The sequence below is a fragment of the Patella vulgata genome, chromosome 5 (assembly GCF_932274485.2).
Source record: "Patella vulgata chromosome 5, xgPatVulg1.2, whole genome shotgun sequence".
Classification (NCBI taxonomy): domain Eukaryota; kingdom Metazoa; phylum Mollusca; class Gastropoda; family Patellidae; genus Patella; species Patella vulgata.
In genome coordinates this window covers 72,087,391-72,108,529 of record NC_065883.2, presented here as the reverse complement: position 1 = coordinate 72,108,529, position 21,139 = coordinate 72,087,391, and the positions used below count along the sequence as shown (strand labels likewise).

The 21,139-nt window shown below is 36.6% G+C and overlaps 1 protein-coding gene and 1 long non-coding RNA gene across 4 annotated transcripts in view; one reads left to right on the top strand and one right to left on the bottom strand.

Annotated features, from left to right (window-relative positions):
• LOC126821892 (uncharacterized) overlaps nt 1–7,783 on the bottom strand; it is a 36,138-nt gene extending 28,355 nt beyond the window's left edge. The window contains exons 1-2 of one of the 2 annotated variants that reach the window (XM_056100765.1): nt 7,677–7,783; nt 1,648–2,792 (exon numbers count right to left, since the gene is read on the bottom strand). In XM_056100765.1, the coding sequence (XP_055956740.1) occupies nt 1,648–2,731 (1,084 nt within the window). In that variant the 5' untranslated portion in view covers nt 2,732–2,792; nt 7,677–7,783. Of the gene's footprint in view, nt 1–1,647; nt 2,930–7,676 lie in introns of those variants that run through there. The other variant, XM_050550494.1, reaches the window with a different exon arrangement.
• A 4,315-nt stretch (nt 7,784–12,098) lies between these two features.
• LOC126821899 (uncharacterized) lies at nt 12,099–21,093 on the top strand. 2 transcript variants are annotated; one of them, XR_007680531.2, is made up of 3 exons: nt 12,099–12,177; nt 19,910–20,058; nt 20,515–21,093. It is a non-coding gene; the product is annotated as an uncharacterized LOC126821899 (long non-coding RNA). The 2 variants fall into 2 exon arrangements; XR_007680530.2 differs by lacking the exon at nt 12,099–12,177 and adding an exon at nt 19,422–19,791.
• Nucleotides 21,094–21,139: the final 46 nt, after the last annotated feature.

Here is a 21,139-nt window from a genome sequence, read left to right as displayed (position 1 = left end):
CACAAAACTGCCATAGATGTCAAAACAACAATAAACAGGACTTATTAATGAACCTGATGCTATCCACCAATCAATTTGTTTAAAAGTATGCTCTTTCCGTTAGTGAATGATCAACAACCCATATAGCTTATCTCATACCCCCTATTCATCGTTTGCCCTTCAACGTGTTACAAAAAGTTATCTGAAAAAATCATGATGGGTTTTAAACCAAACTTTGTGCAGTATACATTCAGATTTGTCGTAGATCAGTAAGATCAACACGCCAGCGAAGTTTACCTCTGCCCTTTTCTTTGATTTGATCACGCAGCATGCACAATTCATCTGCGTAATATGCATCATTTATGGTGGAACCCTTCTATATTATGATTACGCCCCCCGGAGTCCCCCCCCCCGCCTGTCCAACCTCGTGGGTTTTCTCCGGGTCCTCCCACTGCTAAAGACCCCTACGCGCAAGCGAATTATTGAAATAAAATTGAACCATGTGTTAGTCCCGAAATGACCTAGTTTGTGTCGAGTGGACGTTAAACCCTATTTCTCTCCCCCCCCCCACACTCAAAAAAAAATAAACAGTGTCTAGCCACTTGAGATCTATATCAAAGTATATCTAGATCTATGGAATATAAACTTCTATTTTAAGTTCCAGCAAAATCGGATAAAAATTGTGACCTCTAGAGGGCCCACAACCTTGGTATTACCTACTTTTACACTATTTGCGTACACGGAGTGGCCATTTTGTCAGACAGTTTGGACCCTATTTTCACGAAATTCGAATTCAACCGTCATTATGGGGTAACAGTTATATGCTTGAATAGGTTCTAAAATCAGATAAAAATTGTGCCTGTAGAGGGTCTATGAATTAAAAACACGATTTTTCGTACAATCAGGTTCCATAATGCATGAAGTTACGGTTCGATATGGCTATGTGCCAATACCGAAGGGAATATAAGCATATTTTCAAGTTTCGTCGCATAAATCGCATAAAAGTTATTACTTATAGAGGGTCCACGAGTTCAAAACGCGATTTTTCGCACAATCAGGGGCCATAATTCATAATCCAATGCGCCAATATCGAAAGGAATATAAACATACATTTTAAGTTTCATCAAAATTGCTTAAAATTGTGACCTCTAGAGTGTTAATAAACTAATTACTTGAAGTTTCGTACAATTAGGTGCCACAATCCATAAGTTACGGTCCGATACATGCCAATATAAAAGGAACCGAGATCCTTTGGATATAAACCTATATTTCATGTTTTCGTCAAAATCGGATAAAAATTGTGACCTGTAGACTGTCCACAAACAAATTGTGGACAGACGTAAGAAAGTACTGACTGGGGCGATGACAATATACGTCCACATGAAAATGAGGACGGGCAGGGGGGACGACAATATACGTCTGGTGTGGGCGTATAAAAAATGTAGCCTCTGGCACTTTCTTGGCAGCATATGTGTCGCGTAACAGAGACATTTGATTTCATTGGCCATTACTGACTTCAGTCACTGGTACGCGACATAGCAGTGAACGGGGTCTTACTGTATGCTCATGGATAATTGTATTTAGTGACGTTAAAATATCCTTTCTATTTTCCGTAGCCCGTTTGCCAATATCTAAATACAAACATTTTTGATATAAATTGAAACTTACGGCATTGACCCGCTTGGTTTTGTTCCAACACCAGCATATCAGATTTGTCTGGCAGTGTTCTGTAATCACCAATGATCAGCGGGATTTTAATCGCACAGCCAGTTGTCTTATCATAACTCCAATTTGCAATGTGGATCTCCTTTGTACCAGTAATCAATGGGTTGGTTTCTATAAAACATCGATACTTCTTCTGTAGTTCAAATAGTAGTTGATCTCCTGCTTTACAGATATATTCACAATCTAATGGACAGTTGATTCCAATATGGTACGAACATAAATATTCCATGTCCACCACCGCTAGATTAGGTTCCTTTTGTTGAAAGCCTTCTGTGCTAACATCCGCTTTTCGTGTGTATTGACGTAGATTCGCCAATACTCGCTGGACGATATGTTTTAGTCCAACTATGAGGATGTTTAGTTCTCTCCTCTCGACAACTATATTATTTTCAATAACATTCATGGAATCAACCCAGCCGTCTGGTAGATCATATTGTTTTATCAACACCTTTTTTATATCCAGAAATTTATTAATGGCAACATTCAGGGCAAAGTACTCCTGGTTATTCAAAGGTGGTTCAATACTACCATCTTCATTAAAGCTTAACCCCTGGTGGTAACCGCTCTGTGAAAAACAGTGTAAAATATTATCCAGGATTGATTTTCGTTTAGTAAACAGTTTTAGGTAGATCAAATCTATTTGTTTTAGATCATACCCATCCGTATTCGTATAATTCGTGGTGTCTTGACTGGTTGATGAAAGTCGACCCTTATCTTCAGCATCGATACCCTCTTGTACATTTTCCGGATGATTAACAAAAACCCAGTTGTCACCATGTTGCAATGTTCTGTCCAGATCGTTAACAAGTCTAACATCGCCATGCACAGGCCTCGATCCTGCTCCACTACTTCCTTCTAGTGTTAATGGACTTGGAACATTGGTTCTATTATGAATAGTCCCAGCTCTTGGATCTGTGTTTGAAATAGACGGGGACTGCCACTGGGAATCATAATTGACATATCTATTCTCTGGTTTAGTGTTTGGGCTCGACATGGACTGCCCTTCGGAATTATTATGGCCATGCATATCCCCTGGTTCTATGTTTGAACTAAACCTGGGCTGCCCTTGGGAATTATCATTGCCATATCTATCCGCTGGTTCTGTGTTGGGACTAAGAGTCGGTTGTCCATGGAAATCATTACTGTGTGGTGTATATTTTCCGTTACCAATATCGGTATTAACGTGTGATTCATTACCGCTACCATGATGTATCTTAGCGTAACCATCCTTATCTTTCATATAACAGTTATGATAGATACACTGTATAAAATCAATGTTTTTAGGATCAGTAAATATCCTCATTTTGTTACCATCGAGTTCGTAGTGTGTTTGCTTCACATCCTTGATTAATGATATCAAATATATTTTCTGCTCGTCACTCCAACTTCTCAAGTCCACTTCCCATTCTATGGAATCATCTTTACAATAAACTATACCTACATCACTGCCTCTGTTGAATATTACAGTAAACAGGAAATTACTATCTTTCAATATCTTGTAGGCTTGTCGTGGGACAGTACATTCCTCACAGTACCCAGAAAACTTATTTAATAATTGAATGATGTTGTCTTTGAGCTTCTGCCGTCTTCTGCCGTATACCGTGGCAGAAATCAGACGATAAGGAGGTTCGGGTAAGTCATCCAGAACACATTTAAATTTCGACAGCCCATTTACAAGTTGATGTTTAAAGTGTTTGACTTTATATACATGTACAAGTTGATATATTCTTATATCTAGTACTTCATGGAATGCGATTATATCCATAGATGGTTTCGCTGTAATAGTGATAAGACATCTTACATCAAGATCTGATGAATCTGATCTCACAACTGCACCATTGTTGAGTCTCACACCGTGTGTCTTACTTAAATTCCGTCGATAGTGGGACATCTTGAACCTAATGATGAAAATAACATTTGCTTAGAACATAATTTAAGGTTTTACACGTATTCGATTTCGCGGTTCTTTCAGCTAGTGAAATTCTAATTATCGCTCCATTTAGTTTTACGATATATGGACAGATTTATTTGGGTGTGTATATTACTCCTACGTTGATACTTTATGTAATCAGTGAATAAGACGCTGGCTTGCTAACTTTGAAGTCCTTAGCTGCAATATTTGTAACGGTGGTAATTGTCTTATCCATCCGTACAACTGATATCCTTTACAAGCCTTTGCACATGTAAAAAAAAAGCTTCAATTGCAAAGTTTTTAACACATATCATCACAGTTTGCATGGAAATATGTAATTATGTTACATATAGTGAGGAGTTGAACACTGAAATCCTTATCTAACCGAACAGTTTTTCTATATTTCGAGATGACGTGAAATCACGCGCGTTCTAATTCTGGTTCGGTGGTCATTTTAAAAACAGAAATATCGCGTAGCCGTTGAAAAGTTTTATTAAATTTAGGAATTTCATCTTTATTTAGATGGGAATAGTCTATTATATATTGAGCTCTGCGCAGTACAGTTTGGGGTCAGTCTTAATTGAAAATTAAGGGAGTTATAGGTCAGTAACCTTTTGGTAGTCAAATGACTAAAAAACTGGAGCAAGACGAAGACATCAGTAGGAGTACCGTATACGATCCCTGTGTTGGACGAGAAAGTTCATCAGGATTTTCTGGCGTGGTGCAGGACGGGGGACCCGGAAAGGAACAATGTATAGTAGTTCCATCTTGGTGATATCGTAGACAAGTATGCCTTTGCTTCGGTTTACTTTATGTCTCTTGTACGTGACAAGGATTAGGGGCGCCTGTAGAACCACATGGATTTTCTCCGGGTCCCCAGGTTTTCTCACACTGCTAAAGACCCTGTCGAGCAAGCGAATTATTGAAATAAAATTGAACCATATGTTAGTCCCGAAATGACCTAGTTTGTGTAGAGCGGACGTTAAACCTCATCTCTCTCTCTCTCTCCCGCTTTTTACTTTAAGTCTATTGGGATGTTCGATTTTTCGGAGAGAATCGACATTCACGCCCATCGGAAGGACCTCATATTGAATGAGGTGGGTTGCTATCAGAAAAATCTGCTAACAAACATAATTTGTTAAAATTTGATATCTGAGGTGTTGAACAGAATTTATACGGTTTTCAGGATAGCTGAAAATATTTCTGTAAGCAAAAAGAAACCGAAACCAATGTCTAAACCGTCGTAAATTTTAAATTTTAAACGGATTTCATCTTATAAACTTACTGTGTGTTTGAAATCCCATGCCGTTAAATAAAATCCATTGTACAATTAAATATTCCAACGAATAAATTTGACATATTATGTGTGTGAACGCCCAAACTCTGTATTATAAGGTCCATGTCAATACCGAGAAGAGCTTATTCTTATACAAAACTTGAACTGTCGTAAAAGTTCAGCCAACCGTTTCGATGTGGCATGCTGTCACCTCTTTTTATACGAAATGATTTCTCCCGAAGAGTGACGTAATCAGCCTCTATTGCTCCATGTCAAATATTTGTTAGAATTCAATTTTTCAAGAGAAAAACTCGTTGGGATATTAAATTGTGCGATGGATTTTTTAAAATTTTAACAAGGGGTGATTTCAAACACACAGGTAAGTATATATAACCAAAGTGGTTCATAATCGACGAGCTAAATATAACCTATAGCATTCAAAAAGATATTATGATACCTAAGCTTTCATACCTACTATTTCCATATCTTTTATATTTTCAAGCATGGGTGACACCGAGTTTACGTCATCATATGACGAAACAGTAGTCCGTACCAAATTAAGTTCGGTGTAGATTGTATAAAATAAAGATAACCACGCAAAGTGTGGATGTACGGTGTCCATCAGCTATGTCTCAAAATTAGCTTGTCCGAAAGGAATGTTGACCAAATCTTGGACCGTTCAAGAAAGTCAAACATTACTGAAAATCAACAGGGTTGATCCTTTCCGATCCCAATGCTTCATACCAAACTGCAGTTTCTAACACGCCGACAAGTTTCACAGAAGCAGGAGGGAGCCGGGGGCTTAGTCCAGACGGACGAGCGCAGAATGCTGAACATCCACAGGGTTTGTCCTCTCGTAACCGCAATTTAATACTTCATGTCAAATTGGAAAAACGTCTGTTTAAATCTGTTACAAAGTTTTCGGAGAAGTTATTCGGGTCACAACCCCAGATCCGTTAGCATTTCTTGGGGAACAAGGTTTGGGATGGTTTCTGATAGAAGGGACCCTAAGATATTTGAGTTTCCTACGTCTGAAACCTACGGGCTAACTCTAGGAGTGCCGAAAATTCACGATGTTGGCCAAAAATGGTCTAAAACTTTGACAAACATTGTTGGCGAAATTAACTGTGTAATATATCATTTTATCGGTTTTGTTGGTCACCCAATTATTTCACTAATGGTTGATCCAATGTGGCCGCCAAAATCCAAAATGGCGATAGAAATTGGCTCGAAAAGTATTCTTTCAATACCAATAGCGTCATACACGTGTCATATGTTATTTCAGGGTTTGCGGGGCACAAGAAACTAATATGAAAGGAGATAGCATTCAAACATTAAGCATGTTGGCGACTACATACCTACACGTGTAATAATAACAATCATAAATTGTTCCAGACATCCATGAATCTTATCAGCTATCATGATACAATTGCACTATAATATGTAACAGGCATTGCCCGAGTAGAGCGAAGCTGATGTGTTTGTTGTTAAATATAAAAAATTCATAATTAAGTTTCTCAAGTGAAACAAGTAATGTTAAATAATCTCGTTTTTTCCAAATTGATTTTAATCCAGATCTAAATTGTATGGTTAATTTTGTTTTTTTTAAAAAAAAAGAACATAAAAGTGTGAGAATTATTTTCATTGACGTTAAAAATATGTGACGTGAGGCGTAATCTCGCATGGGCGAGTTTTGGTAAGTTGGCATGCGCATTGTCCGTTTTGCTCAGAATATCCGGTTCCGGTCTGAACTTTTTTTTAAATCAGCAGTCTGTGGGTGACAGTTTTAGTTACGCACCTGTGTTACCGAAAAAGAGCTTTAGAGCTTCGCCCTATATAATAATGTAATCCGCAGTATGACTCTCAAATCTCAGATAACGTGTGCAAATAGTCTGAGTATCGGACTTGCGCACTCAGATTGAGAAGTATTGTTATTTTGAGAGATATCGACTGAGGAGTCGTTTTAAACACTGAGACCTAGAGCATCAGATATGTATCATATAGACAAACAATTCCTAGTGATAGGTTAAGTTCGGATGTCGTGAAAATCGGACCGAAACTTCCCGTAAAAGTGGCCGCTCCCCTTTATGCAAATAGCCTTAAAGCGCGTAATAATGCTGCTCGGAGTATATGTGGAGCTCGAAGAAGGGAACACATCACACACTATACGAAAGATCGTCATTGGCTACCAGTAAAATCATGCATTTCTTTTAAAACACTGTGAAATACATACACTTCGCTATACTCCGATTCTCATTTAGTCTATCTGAAAGAACTTCACACACATTAATCCAACAAACGATCTAATCTGAGATCAGCCAATGACAGAACTCGCCCTTCGATTCCAAAATTTAACAAACGAGTTGGCCAATTCTCATACCCCTGTAATTCTGCAAAACGTTTGAACAATCTTCCTGTAACCATTAGACAATCAAATTCATATTATATATAATTTAAGCGTAAACTGAAAACTCATCTTTTCGGACAGTGTTACGATTAGTCTTGTGGGGCGCTTAGGAACATTTTGATATGTAATTTAGCGGTATATAAATGAAACGATAATAATAATAATAATAATATCAAATAAGATACGAATTTTGAAATCTAGAGAGTCCATGTAAAAAGTTAAACCCCATTTCACCAAACTGGTGGACTTTGTCACTTAATTTTATGAAACTTAAAAATGGCCTCTTATTGTACGAAAACCGCCTTTTTAGCTTGTTCTGAGTCCATGTCTTGCAAAATATGGGCGTATGTTGTATCATTCGTTTCAGAAATTGTTACCTGGGTTGTTAAAGAAGAAATTCACACAGTTTCCATGGTTGTTGACAATATTTCCACCGTTAAATACACTTAAAAAACTAGCTAAGGTCGACTATGTTACACTGTTTTCACAATGGCTGACAATATCGTCCGTGTTGAAACAAGATGCATACGTCAGAGATAATGATAAAAATAAACATATAGTAATACAAGAAGTAACATAAGTAGTATATGAATCACATAATAAAATATAATTATACATGCTACACCTTGATAATATTTTTTAAACAGAAAGGTAGATATAGCTCTAAAATATTTAGGCTCTTCGGTTTATTCGATGACATACACACGCACTGACTGATTTTGAAATACATTTTCTACAGAATAGAGTAGATAATTTTCGGTCAGTGCCGGGTACGTAAATCTTCATACATCGGACATTCTAATAAAACATGGGATTGATCTTCAACTGTATGCATTGTTGGCATATTGCCCATTGCAATTTGAAGTAGGTGACAACTAAGTCTGAGTGAGGTCATGACTATTTTAAGATGATTATTATTCAGCAGGGCTATTCAACAGCGTTGTAGCTATCTATGGGCTTGGGTTGCACGATACGGTGAAAAGGGTGTTGAATGGATATTAAATTTAGTGAGGTGGAACAGATTATTATTATTGAAATAATTCATTAAGTGTGTTAATGACGCAGTTCGTGAAGGTTTCATTTTAGAGCCAGTTATTTTAATATCGTCAGCCACTAACGGGGTATATTATTTCATGTCATGTTGGTTTGGGGTAGTCCCTTTTTAACTGACCAATCAAATTCATGTAAAGCGATTATGAAATTTATCACACAAGCGATATCTACTGTAGAATGTATTATTGGGTGATAAATAGTCATAATATATTTCAGCCAGTAACGGGTTACAAGCTTTAATGTCAGGTTGGTCTAATCTTTTATTATAGAAAAGCATTCGATAGGATATATCAGTTGTAGAGAGAAAATTCGGAGCTCGGCGAGCCAACCTATGCTAGAACTTTTAACAAGGGGTGATTTCAAACACACAGGTAAGTATATATAACCAAAGTGGTTCATAATCGACGAGCTAAATATAACCTATAGCATTCAAAAAGATATTATGATACCTAAGCTTTCATACCTACTATTTCCATATCTTTTATATTTTCAAGCATGGGTGACACCGAGTTTACGTCATCATATGACGAAACAGTAGTCCGTACCAAATTAAGTTCGGTGTAGATTGTATAAAATAAAGATAACCACGCAAAGTGTGGATGTACGGTGTCCATCAGCTATGTCTCAAAATTAGCTTGTCCGAAAAGAATGTTGACCAAATCTTGGACCGTTCAAGAAAGTCAAACATTACTGAAAATCAACAGGGTTGATCCTTTCCGATCCCAATGCTTAATACCAAACTGCAGTTGCTAACACGCCGACAAGTTTCACAGAAGCAGGAGGGAGCCGGGGGCTTAGTCCAGACGGACGAGCGCAGAATGCTGAACATCCACAGGATTTGTCCTCTCGTAACCGCAATTTAATACTTCATGTCAAATTGGAAAAACGTCTGTTTAAATCTGTTACAAAGTTTTCGGAGAAGTTATTCGGGTCACAACCCCAGATCCGTTAGTATTTCTCGGGGAACAAGGTTTGGGATGGTTTCTGATAGAAGGGACCCTAAGATATTTGAGTTTCCTACGTCTGAAACCTACGGGCTAACTCTAGGAGTGCCGAAAATTCACGATGTTGGCCAAAAATGGTCTAAAACTTTGACAAACATTGTTGGCGAAATTAACTGTGTAATATATCATTTTATCGGTTTTGTTGGTCACCCAATTATTTCACTAATGGTTGATCCAATGTGGCCGCCAAAATCCAAAATGGCGATAGAAATTGGCTCGAAAAGTATTCTTTCAATACCAATAGCGTCATACACGTGTAATATGTTATTTCAGGGTTTGCGGGGCACAAGAAACTAATATGAAAGGAGATAGCATTAAAAAATTAAGCATGTTGGCGACTACAGACCTACACGTGTAATAATAACAATCATAAATTGTTCCAGACATCCATGAATCTTATCAGCTATCATGATACAATTGCACTATAATATGTAACAGGCATTGCCCGAGCAGAGCGAAGCTGATGTGTTTGTTGTTAAATATAAAAAATTCATAATTAAGTTTCTCGAGTGATACAAGTAATGTTAAATAATCTCGTTTTTTCCAAATTGATTTTAATCTAGATCTAAATTGTATGGTTAATTTTTTTTTTTTTTTTGGTTTTCTTTAAAAAAAAAAAGAACATAAAAGTGTGAGAATTATTTTCATTGACGTTAAAAATATGTGACGTGAGGCGTAATCTCGCATGGGCGAGTTTTGGTAAGTTGGCATGCGCATTGTCCGTTTTGCTCAGAATATCCGGTTCCGGTCTGAACTTTTTTTAAATCAGCAGTCTGTGGGTGACAGTTTTAGTTACGCACCTGTGTTACCGAAAAAGAGCTTTAGAGCTTCGCCCTATATAATAATGTAATCCGCAGTATGACTCTCAAATCTCAGAAAACGTGTGCAAATAGTCTGTGTATCGGACTTGCGCACTCAGATTGAGAAGTATTGTTATTTTGAGAGATATCGACTGAGAAGTCGTTTTAAACACTGAGACATAGAGCATCAGATATGTATCATATAGACAAACAATTCCTAGTGATAGGTTAAGTTCGGATGTCGTGAAAATCGGACCGAAACTTCCCGTAAAAGTGGCCGCTCCCCTTTATGCAAATAGCCTTAAAGCGCGTAATAATGCTGCTCGGAGTATATGTGGAGCTCGAAGAAGGGAACACATCACACACTATATGAAAGATCGTCATTGGCTACCAGTAAAATCATGCATTTCTTTTAAAACACTGTGAAATACATACACTTCGCTATACTCCGATTCTCATTTAGTCTATCTGAAAGAACTTCACACACATTATTCCAACAAACGATCTAATCTGAGATCAGCCAATGACAGAACTCGCCCTTCGATCCCAAAATTTAACAAACGAGTTGGCCAATTCTCATACCCCTGTAATTCTGCAAAACGTTTGAACAATCTTCCTGTAACCATTAGACAATCAAATTCATATTATATATAATTTAAGCGTAAACTGAAAACTCATCTTTTCTGACAGTGTTACGATTAGTCTTGTGGGGCGCTTAGGAACATTTTGATATGTAATTTAGCGGTATATAAATGAAACGATAATAATAATAATAATAATATCAAATAAGATACGAATTTTGAAATCTAGAGAGTCCATGTAAAAAGTTAAACCCCATTTCACCAAACTGGTGGACTTTGTCACTTAATTTTATGAAACTTAAAAATGGCCTCTTATTGTACGAAAACCGCCTTTTTAGCTTGTTCTGAGTCCATGTCTTGCAAAATATGGGCGTATGTTGTATCATTCGTTTCAGAAATTGTTACCTGGGTTGTTAAAGAAGAAATTCACACAGTTTCCATGGTTGTTGACAATATTTCCACCGTTAAATATACTTAATATAACTAGCTAATGTCGACTATGTTACACTGTTTTCACAATGGCTGACAATATCGTCCGTGTTGAAACAAGATGCATACGTCATAGATAATGATAAAAATAAACATATAGTAATACAAGAAGTAACATAAGTAGTATATGAATCACATAATAAAATATAATTATACATACGACACCTTGATAATATTTTTTAAACAGAAAGGTAGATATAGCTCTAAAATATTTAGGCTCTTCGGTTTATTCGATGACATACACACGCACTGACTGATTTTGAAATACTTTTTCTACAGAATAGAGTAGATAATTTTCGAACATTCTAATAAAACATGGGATTGATCTTCAACTGTATGCATTGTTGGCATATTGCCCATTGCAATTTGAAGTAGGTGACAACTAAGTCTGAGTGAGGTCATGACTATTTTAAGATGATTATTATTCAGCAGGGCTATTCAGCAGGGCTATTCAACAGCGTTGTAGCTATCTATGGGCTTGGGTTGCACGATACGGTGAAAAGGGTGTTGAATGGATATTAAATTTAGTGAGGTGGAACAGATTATTATTATTGAAATAATTCATTAAGTGTGTTAATGACGCAGTTCGTGAAGGTTTCATTTTAGAGCCAGCTATTTTAATATCGTCAGCCACTAACGGGGTATATTATTTCATGTCATGTTGGTTTGGGGTAGTCCCTTTTTAACTGACCAATCAAATTCATGTAAAGCGATTATGAAATTTATCACGCAAGCAATATCTACTGTAGAATGTATTATTGGGTGATAACGGGGTATATTATTTCATGTCATCTTGGTTTAGGGTAGTCCCTTTTTAACTGACCAATCAAATTCATGTAAAGCGATTATGAAATTTATCACACAAGCGATATCTACTGTAGAATGTATTATTGGGTGATAAATAGTCATAATATATTTCAGCCAGTAACGGGTTAGAAGCTTTAATGTCAGGTTTGTCTAATCTTTTATTATAGAAAAGCATTCGATAGGATATATCAGTTGTAGAGAGAAAATTCGGAGCTCGGCGAGCCAACCTATGCTAGAACTTTGTCACAATATAAACTTAAAGGTTTTTATGGTTATCTTGTGTTTATGTTATTCCGTTTTGCTGAATTTAAAGTCACATTGTGCACTAAATGAGAATCCAAACCATCAGACGCATACAACACAATTTGCTTAACAGCAGCGCCATATACTTTCATTAGAATTCATGTAGGTAATTGATTTGGAGCGTGTACTTTACTTTTAATGCTATACCAAGCTCGCCTTGCCTTTTTGCAGATGTCAGACATAGGTCCGTTCACAGACTAGTTATTTGTCATGTTTACTCCTAGATACATATGTGAATTAACAATATACGGACACGTTTTACCAACATTCATATTTACAAAATTTAGCCTGATAATTGTATGATTGTTTGTTGTATTTATAAAACATATTATTTTAGATTTATTAGGGCTTACTGATAATTTCCACTTTGTACATATGATTTTTGAAGACCTTGCGAAGAAACTGGGAATAATACAAGATCATCTTCAAATAGGAAGTGAGACATATTCAGACTACCTAGACAAGGAGCCCTTGGATCATCAATATAAGCTTTCAAATCGTTATCATAAATAGTGAACAGAGTGTGGATCAACACGCAACCCTGTTTGACGCCAATATCTGGTTTTAACTGTATGTTATGGATATTTCCATTTATATCATGTTTAATAGTAAATGCAAGAGGACAGCACCATACCCAAAACAAGCCCGATAAGACAAACCTGCTTATACAAGACAAACTACACGGACACTGAAGGAAATAAACAATAAAATCAAATCATTTAAGAGGGAGCATTTTGAAATTCAACTACCTAGGACAATACCTCGGTAATTCCCGGGGTTTTCCCTTGGACCCTTTTTATGTACTGGTACTATATAGGATTGATTCCAGCTTGGGGGTATTACTCTGGAAGCGAGGATTAGATTTTTGAACTTTATGTACTGATCTATGACTACACATTTAGCATTTAAAAATATGTCTGTGCCATTTAATTGTCCAGGTTTTAACTTTTTAAATTCATTTCATAGTTGAATGGTCTTAGTTTAATTCAAGGTTTACATTAGTTGATAGTTGAAGACCATGGATTCATTTATCAATTATTTTGGAACAATTGAGAAAAATGCTGGCGCCAGTAATCAATAGGAATATCACTGCCATTTTCTTCACCTAACAAAGAATTGACCAGGTTCTAGCAAATTTTAGGATCATTAATAGCTTGCTTCAAGGCTTTTATAGTGAGTTATAAATTTTCTTTCTGCTATCATAGATTTCTAAGAAGTAATTATTATGTTAGGTCTCTAACATGCCCCTTTCAAGCTTGTTACAGTCTTTGTAAACCATTTATGTTTTAATTGGTTTGCTAATTCTGACACATTCCTTTGACGCCTCAAGTAACATATTGCTCAGGTCTATATGAGCCTTGTCTGTGTCAATGGATATTTTGATACAATAAAATCTTAACCTTCCCTTATCCTATGACACAAAAGCAGTGACTTTGTAAGGATGACAAGCCAACAGTGAGGCTGATGTCCCCCGCCGAAATAGCAAAATAATTAGATGACACGTATTAATTAATAGAACATTTATTTTTTTCAAAAGTATCGAACAGTTAAACTATAGACTAAGTTTCATCACTGTCTATCAAATAGAATCAAGATTATGAAACTGATAAGCTCTGCTTGGCTTCAGCTCGAAATGTTAATCATTGAACTTAGTCAAGACATTCACCTAATGAACATCTACATCAAGTTTAAACATTCTACCTCAATTAAAAGCAGAGTTATTATGTTCCAAAGTCTTGACCAATCAATTAAATTGCTTATTGCTCCTTAGCCTTAGCAGAAAATTTTCACCATCGAACTTAGTCAAGGTAATGATATAATGAATCTATATTCGGAGTTTCATCTCTCTCAAAGTTATCATGCCCCAAAGCATCAACCAATCAGATTGCTTATCTCTGCTTACCGTAAGCATACAATGTTCATCATTGAACTCCATCAAGGCATTCACCTAATGAAAGCCTACACCAAGTTTGAACATTCTACATCAATTAGAATGTGAATTATTGTGTTCCAATGTCTCGACCAATCAAATTGCTTATCGCTCTGCTTAGCCTGAGTAGAAAATGCTCATGATTGAACTTAGTCAAGGTATTGATGTAATGAAACTATACACCAAGTTTCATCAATCTCACTTAATTAGAACTAAAGTTATCGTGTCCCAAAGCATCAACCAATCAAATTGCTTATCTCTGCTTACCCTAAGCGGAAAATGCTCATCTTCGAACTCCATCAAGGCATTGACCTAATCAACACATACACCAAGTTTGAACATTCTAGCTCAATTAGGCAGAGAGTTATCGTGCCCCAAAGTATCAACCAATCAAATTGCTTATCTCTGCTTACCCTAAGCGGAAAATGCTCATCTTCGAACTCCATCAAGGCATTGACCTAATAAACACATACACCAAGTTTGAACATTCTAGCTCAATTAAAAGTTATCGTGTCCCAAAGCATCAACCAATCAAATTGCTTATCTCTGCTTACCCTAAGCGGAAAATGCTCATCTTCGAACTCCATCAAGGCATTGACCTAATCAACACATACACCAAGTTTGAACATTCTAGCCCAATTAGGAAGAGAGTTATCGTGTCCCAAAGCATCAACCAATCAAATTGCTTATCTCTGCTTTCCCTAAGCGGAAAATGCTCATCTTCGAACTCCATCAAGGCATTGACCTAATAAACACATACACCAAGTTTGAACATTCTAGCTCAATTAGGAAGAGAGTTATTGTGTCCCAAAAAGTGTGACGGACAGACAGACGGACAGACAGACGGGACAGACAGACAGACAGACGGACGAACCCATTTTAATAGTCCCCTGCTTTCTTCGAAAGGCGGGGGACAAAAATATAAAAGATATGTAAATAAAAGGTTTGATAATATACAACACTATGTGTGGCTATGTGAATGCGACAGTATATATTTACACAATAACGCATTGGCCTACCTATGGATAAAACAGCGACGTATAGTATAATTTGTTCTGAGGTATACATGTACATCTCGTATTTCTTCCATGAAGATATTGTCAGCCATAATGAAAATTGTGTGAATTTTCATTCCCAACAGCCCAGGTAACATATATTTTGTAAAACTAAAGTTTCTTTAATAGCAGAATTAATTATGTCTGTCACCGACATCATAAAAAGGAAAATCCGTCCTCGAGGATCAGAATAGCGAACTCGTTATTATGGACCTCTACATCATCATACCCCCTAAAATATATGAGTAGCAGACAAGGTCGGATTTAAAAATAGGGATGTATTCATTACGCGGATCGATTTCATATCAGCTTAGTCATTGTTACCCTGTGTAAAACTTTAGTCCATATCAGCTACTTACAATAAGTGTAGTCTATATTTAACGGCGATTTATACATCTAGTTTCGGTTTAGATTTCCTTAAGGAAGATATTTTTAACCACCATGAAAAGTGTGTTTATTTTCTTTCTTCTTCACAGTTTGTAACGATGTAACAACGCATATTTGTAACATGGTCGGGGAACCTTCCTTTGCTCTCCCCTTTGAAATAACTAGACATTTTCAATGTTAATGCACACTTGTGATCGTTTACGCTAGTTTTAGTATAAATGATACCAAAAATGCAAATAATTATGAAAACTAAAAAGAACAACCATTGTTTATCTGCACGACACAAATAAGAAGCAAAAAAAAATCGAGTTGTAAACATCCGGTTGCCAGTGAGTATAATTTTCGAAGTGGATTGGAAAATTGCCGGATAACGGTTGTCTTATATCGCTTTAAAAACGTCTAAGAAAAACAGCTAATTATTTAGTGCTACAAATTCGATTAATGTCATCAAAGGCAAATGTTGCTCCAGCGTCATAGACACAAGAAAGATAAATTCTCAATGAAGGATAACCAAACAATATTTCTATTAAGGAATTACAGATGGTGGGTTATTGTAATGCGGATAGATTCTTGTGAACGCTATCAATGTTCAGTCTTCTGTGACGACTTTTCGTTCCCGAGTTATGTCCACTTTTCCGAACCATATCGATATTCAGTGGATCCCTAACTTTCCGTTTTGGACTCATACACCCATTTCCCGAAAAACTTGTAAACACGATAGAGGCTGTAGTTGTTAATGATGTTTTTAAATTTGGTAGGAAGCATTGGGGTCCTATGAGAGGATGAACTCTACTGATTTTAAGCAGTCCACGATTAAGCGTACACGGTAAACAGTCCATTTGCTGATTACACTATTTTGCCTATAGTGTTTTTAGGACTTCGAATTTTGTGTAATGGTTTGGATTGTTCGTACTTGGTTTTATTTTATTTCTATGACTTTCCGTTTCGAAGTCACCCCCTGGTGAACACAATAGAGGGTATAGTTTTAAATGTTTAATGTAAAATGTTGGTGTGAAGTATAGAATCCATGGGAGGATGAACCTTAACAATATTCAGTATTCCGCGACTTTAAAAAAAAACACCTTGTCAATAGAGTGTGTAATGGATCTTTTGATATTTAGCTTGACCACGAACGATATGCATAATCCGCAGCCTTCCGTCCATGAATTATCCTACATTTACCGAAAAAACGTGTCAACGCAAAAGAGACAGTATGTTTTACATTTTCATGGTTGAAAGCAATGAGGTCATAAGAGGATGAACCCTAGAGATTTGACTTCTTCAAGGATCCTAGATCATTATAAAATTTGCTCAACATCTAAGCTCAGACACAACTGCTGCGTGGAAGTATTCCATGCTTTCTGTGGCTATCGTTTTCTCTATTTTCAGACAGATCAATCATATCAAACAAATAATAATGGCGGAGGGACACAAAACAAATGAACGAGGGCCAGTGGTCGGCGATGATCTGGAAAAAATTCACATTACTGAGACACCCCATCTGCATACACAATGTCTTCAGACAGATTCGCATACCAATGTATTTTCGAGGAAAAACCTTGAGCTCTCAACGCCGCCAGCACAGGCTACATTGGGCAGATGTGTAACACTAACTTAGTGATAACAGATATCAGTTTAGTAAATATAGGATTTATTTACATCGGAACATAATATCAAACAGTTACATAGATACAACAGGAACTAAACTACATCGGGAACTAGACTACGACGGGAACACATCAGAACGGTACATAACTATATTAAATCTACCATTCCGCCCCTCTGCCAAGGCAGGGGCTGAACTCGGGTGAGTTCATACGCCGGGCTTCCGTCTGCTCCTCGTCTCCGCTCGTCTCGTATCTGCGTCTCTCCTCCTCTCCAGTCGTCTGCCTAACTGCCAGCAAAGTCCTGATTATATAGCGTCCGACAAATAGGGAAAATAGATAAAACCCATGATCATATATGGAATTGTCTTCTTATCATGTCATGGTATGATTACTGACCAGTGCGTATTCCTTTGAAGTCATGTGGAGCTTGTACACATAACATATGTAGTTTGTAAATGACATATTGGATTAATTACATGTATAATTAGATTATAGCTAGTTCGTGCCTTAACAGAAGTTTATACCGAGTTGAAAAGCCAATATCATATATTATCAAAAACCAGCTCAGGTCATAAAGTTCTATGCATCTAAATGATCATTCAATTTCATGAAAGTTATTGAGTCCTTTGTAGGGCCCATTAACGGAATTTTATTTTCAATTTAATTTATTGGAAGGGGTGGGAACTCGTTTTAAATATTTACGTGATTTAAAAAAAAATCAATCTTGATATAAGGAGTATATACGTACACATGTTACATACTTAGGCTTTTTTGATCAAATTGAAAACCAACATCAAAGAAAACAAACATCTCAATATAATGACTATGTACCTGAGTACACGGTTTTCATACAGTCAATCAAAAACATTTAATACAAAATCATTACATAACTGACATGGCTGTTGGAACCATACCCAGTTAGGCCTTTTAGCTTATTAAGATTTGTTGGCGACACCATGGCATAACCAACTCTCGATGCCATAGCATGGCTCCGATTTTCAGTAGATTAGAACGATTCGGCCATTTAATGATTTAATTTAAAAATGGAGAAGCAAGACTAAGCCTCGAATAAGCAGCACCGTGGATACGATAATAAATAATCAATCCACAGATCCTGTCAAAACCACAAACATTGATAACATCGCTCCAAATAAAGTCCTGAGATCAGTTCAGGATTGTTCTTTATTTTTCTTAAATTAAAATGCAAGTAGGTTTGATCTAGTAATAATCCATGTGTCACCAGACATTATCCAGTTCAAGTCTTGTATCAGGAACATATCTGTCTGTAAATCATGGCTAATGAAACAGCATAGATGTCACATCCAAGTTTAGTTGAGAAACAAGCAAAAATTACTATTGTCTGGCCTGTGTTTTAAAATCTATTGGAGTACAGTGGTGGTCTCTTGTCACCTGTAATCACATTGGATTGGAATCCTTACAGTCTTGACCCATGTCTCCATTCGGGCCTATTCCGGGAATATTGTTTGTTCAACTTCCCTAAGATAAGAGATAGTGAGATCTGAGAACAGTTGCCCCGGTCCTATCATCGTATCATTAGTTTATTGACGTCTGTAAAACATGGCTAAAAAAAGATAAATATGTCATGTACAAGTTGAGTTAAAATCTACAAGTACAAGGGTCGTCTCTTGTCACCTGCTATCGCCTTCATTCCAAAAATATGGCGTCTTGCTGTTTCATTGTGGGAGATCCGTGAGCAAACTAACGAGGAGGCCGCCATTGCTTTGCATGGGATTTCTCTGACCAAATTTCGAAAAACACTGATGTGATAGATTCACAGATGGTTGATGCACGTAAAGAATACAGATCGCAAAAAGGTAAATGAAAACTTCAAAACAAACAGCTGTCAAAACTTAACCTTCGTATCAATCAGCTGATCGCTGTCACATTTAGCAGGTCAATACTCAAACTGTGAGTGTACAGTGTTGCATAGAAATAAATAGCACAGGGTACATGAAGAATGCTTAATAAACAAACATGTTTATTACGTTCAGTATTATTCATTTATATATTTTAAAATTAATTACTATTATTAATCTTGTTGTATGATCTATTCTATGCCTACTTGCATTTGTTTTGCTGGGTAGACCAGCGCTACCAACTCCTTTTTGCGGCCTGTACACTTAAAATTTCGCTTTCTCGTGTATTCTTTAAGTGCATGAACCTACCAGGTCTCTGTCACATCGTATGAAATATCCTCCATCCTTAAAATAACCGTAAAATCGGCGTTTTTCGCACTTTGGTCAGAAAAATCACATACAAAGCAATGGCGGCCTCCTCGTGAGTTTGCTCACGGATCTCCCACAATACAACAGCGAGACGCCATTTTTTGGGAATGGGTAATTCATGTATATTACTTTTCCTTCAGCTGCTCATGTCCCTATCGTCGTGTTTAGAACTTACAGGTCTTGCCTTTACATTAGTTTATTGACGTCTGTAAGACATGGCTAATAAAAGGGTAAAGATGTTGTGTCTCGACAATTTATTGAGAAATAATTCTGAATTAATCCCCAATATTTTGTGAGTTTTTGGTCATTTAATGAAAGTAATGTGGTTGTGTATTTGTATATTTTCAGCTCCGCGTATACCTAGTAATTGGAAGAAAGGTGAGTTATTAGGTAAGGGCGGATTTGGTGAGGTATATAAATGTTATGACATGGATACAGGTCGGGAATACAGTGTTAAAATGATTCAACTTGGTAATTTAAATGATGAAACCGAAATGGTAAGAAACTAGCAATCTTATACTAGACTTGATTTAAACTTTAAATACAGCAAGTTAACTTTTATGTACACCAGAAAAGGTGTCATTTTATGGTTTGGTTGGCTGTCATTTAGTCAAGTGTGGTGGTCAAGCTTGTACGTGACAATGGGTAAACTCTCTTCTCGGGTTTCTCTTGGTTCTGCAGTTAACTTCAAGCATACTATCGAAATAAAGATAACTAAATGTTAATCCAAGTGTTGTGTTGTTGAATGATCTATCTTGCTACCGAATAACATATTCTGCTGATTCTTACTTGCCATGGTCAACACTTGCGACAAGCAGTAAATATGCTAACACCTGATTTATCGCTCCTTTCACACATATTCATAGAAAATACAAATTGTTTGTTAGTCTCATATAACCAGTCTTTCGATAAGGTTAGTTAGTCTTTATAATTAAAATTGTATTATATTACAGGACGTGCTAGCCTTAGATGGATTACATCTGCTGAAGAGTCTTCAACATGAGAGGATTGCTCAATATTATGGATGTCAGAGGGATGATAAAGTATTATCAATATTTATGGAATATATGCCTGGTGTAAGTACTTTATTATTATCCAGCACCCAATAACGTTCGACAGGGATATTGAGATCGGCCTCGTCCTTCCACCTGTCTGTTCTAGTTTTGTTTCAGTTTTTTTTGTTTGATAGAGTATTATTTGACTTAGTCGACTTCGTCTGCTTGTTAATTTTTGAGCAGTAAAAAGAAAACATCATCCTTGTAAGATCTCTACAGCCATATTATAGAAATTATTAATTAGACCTTTATTTATATAACAAGCCCACGATTAACCCTGTAGACCCTCGGATGACTTGGCTACAGCTTGGATTTAAACAGTCGTCCAACTTGATAATCGAGAATATGTAGGCGGAGTTATCGTCTGACAATCAAACGATCGGCAATTCTCGGATCCTTGCATAGACAGTTGATGCCAATTTCTAGCCCAAACTTCCAGCAGTGATAATTTCATTCAGAATAAAGTAATTTGATTGAAATTTTCAATATTGTCCTCTTTTATCATCTATGGTTGAACTGGTAT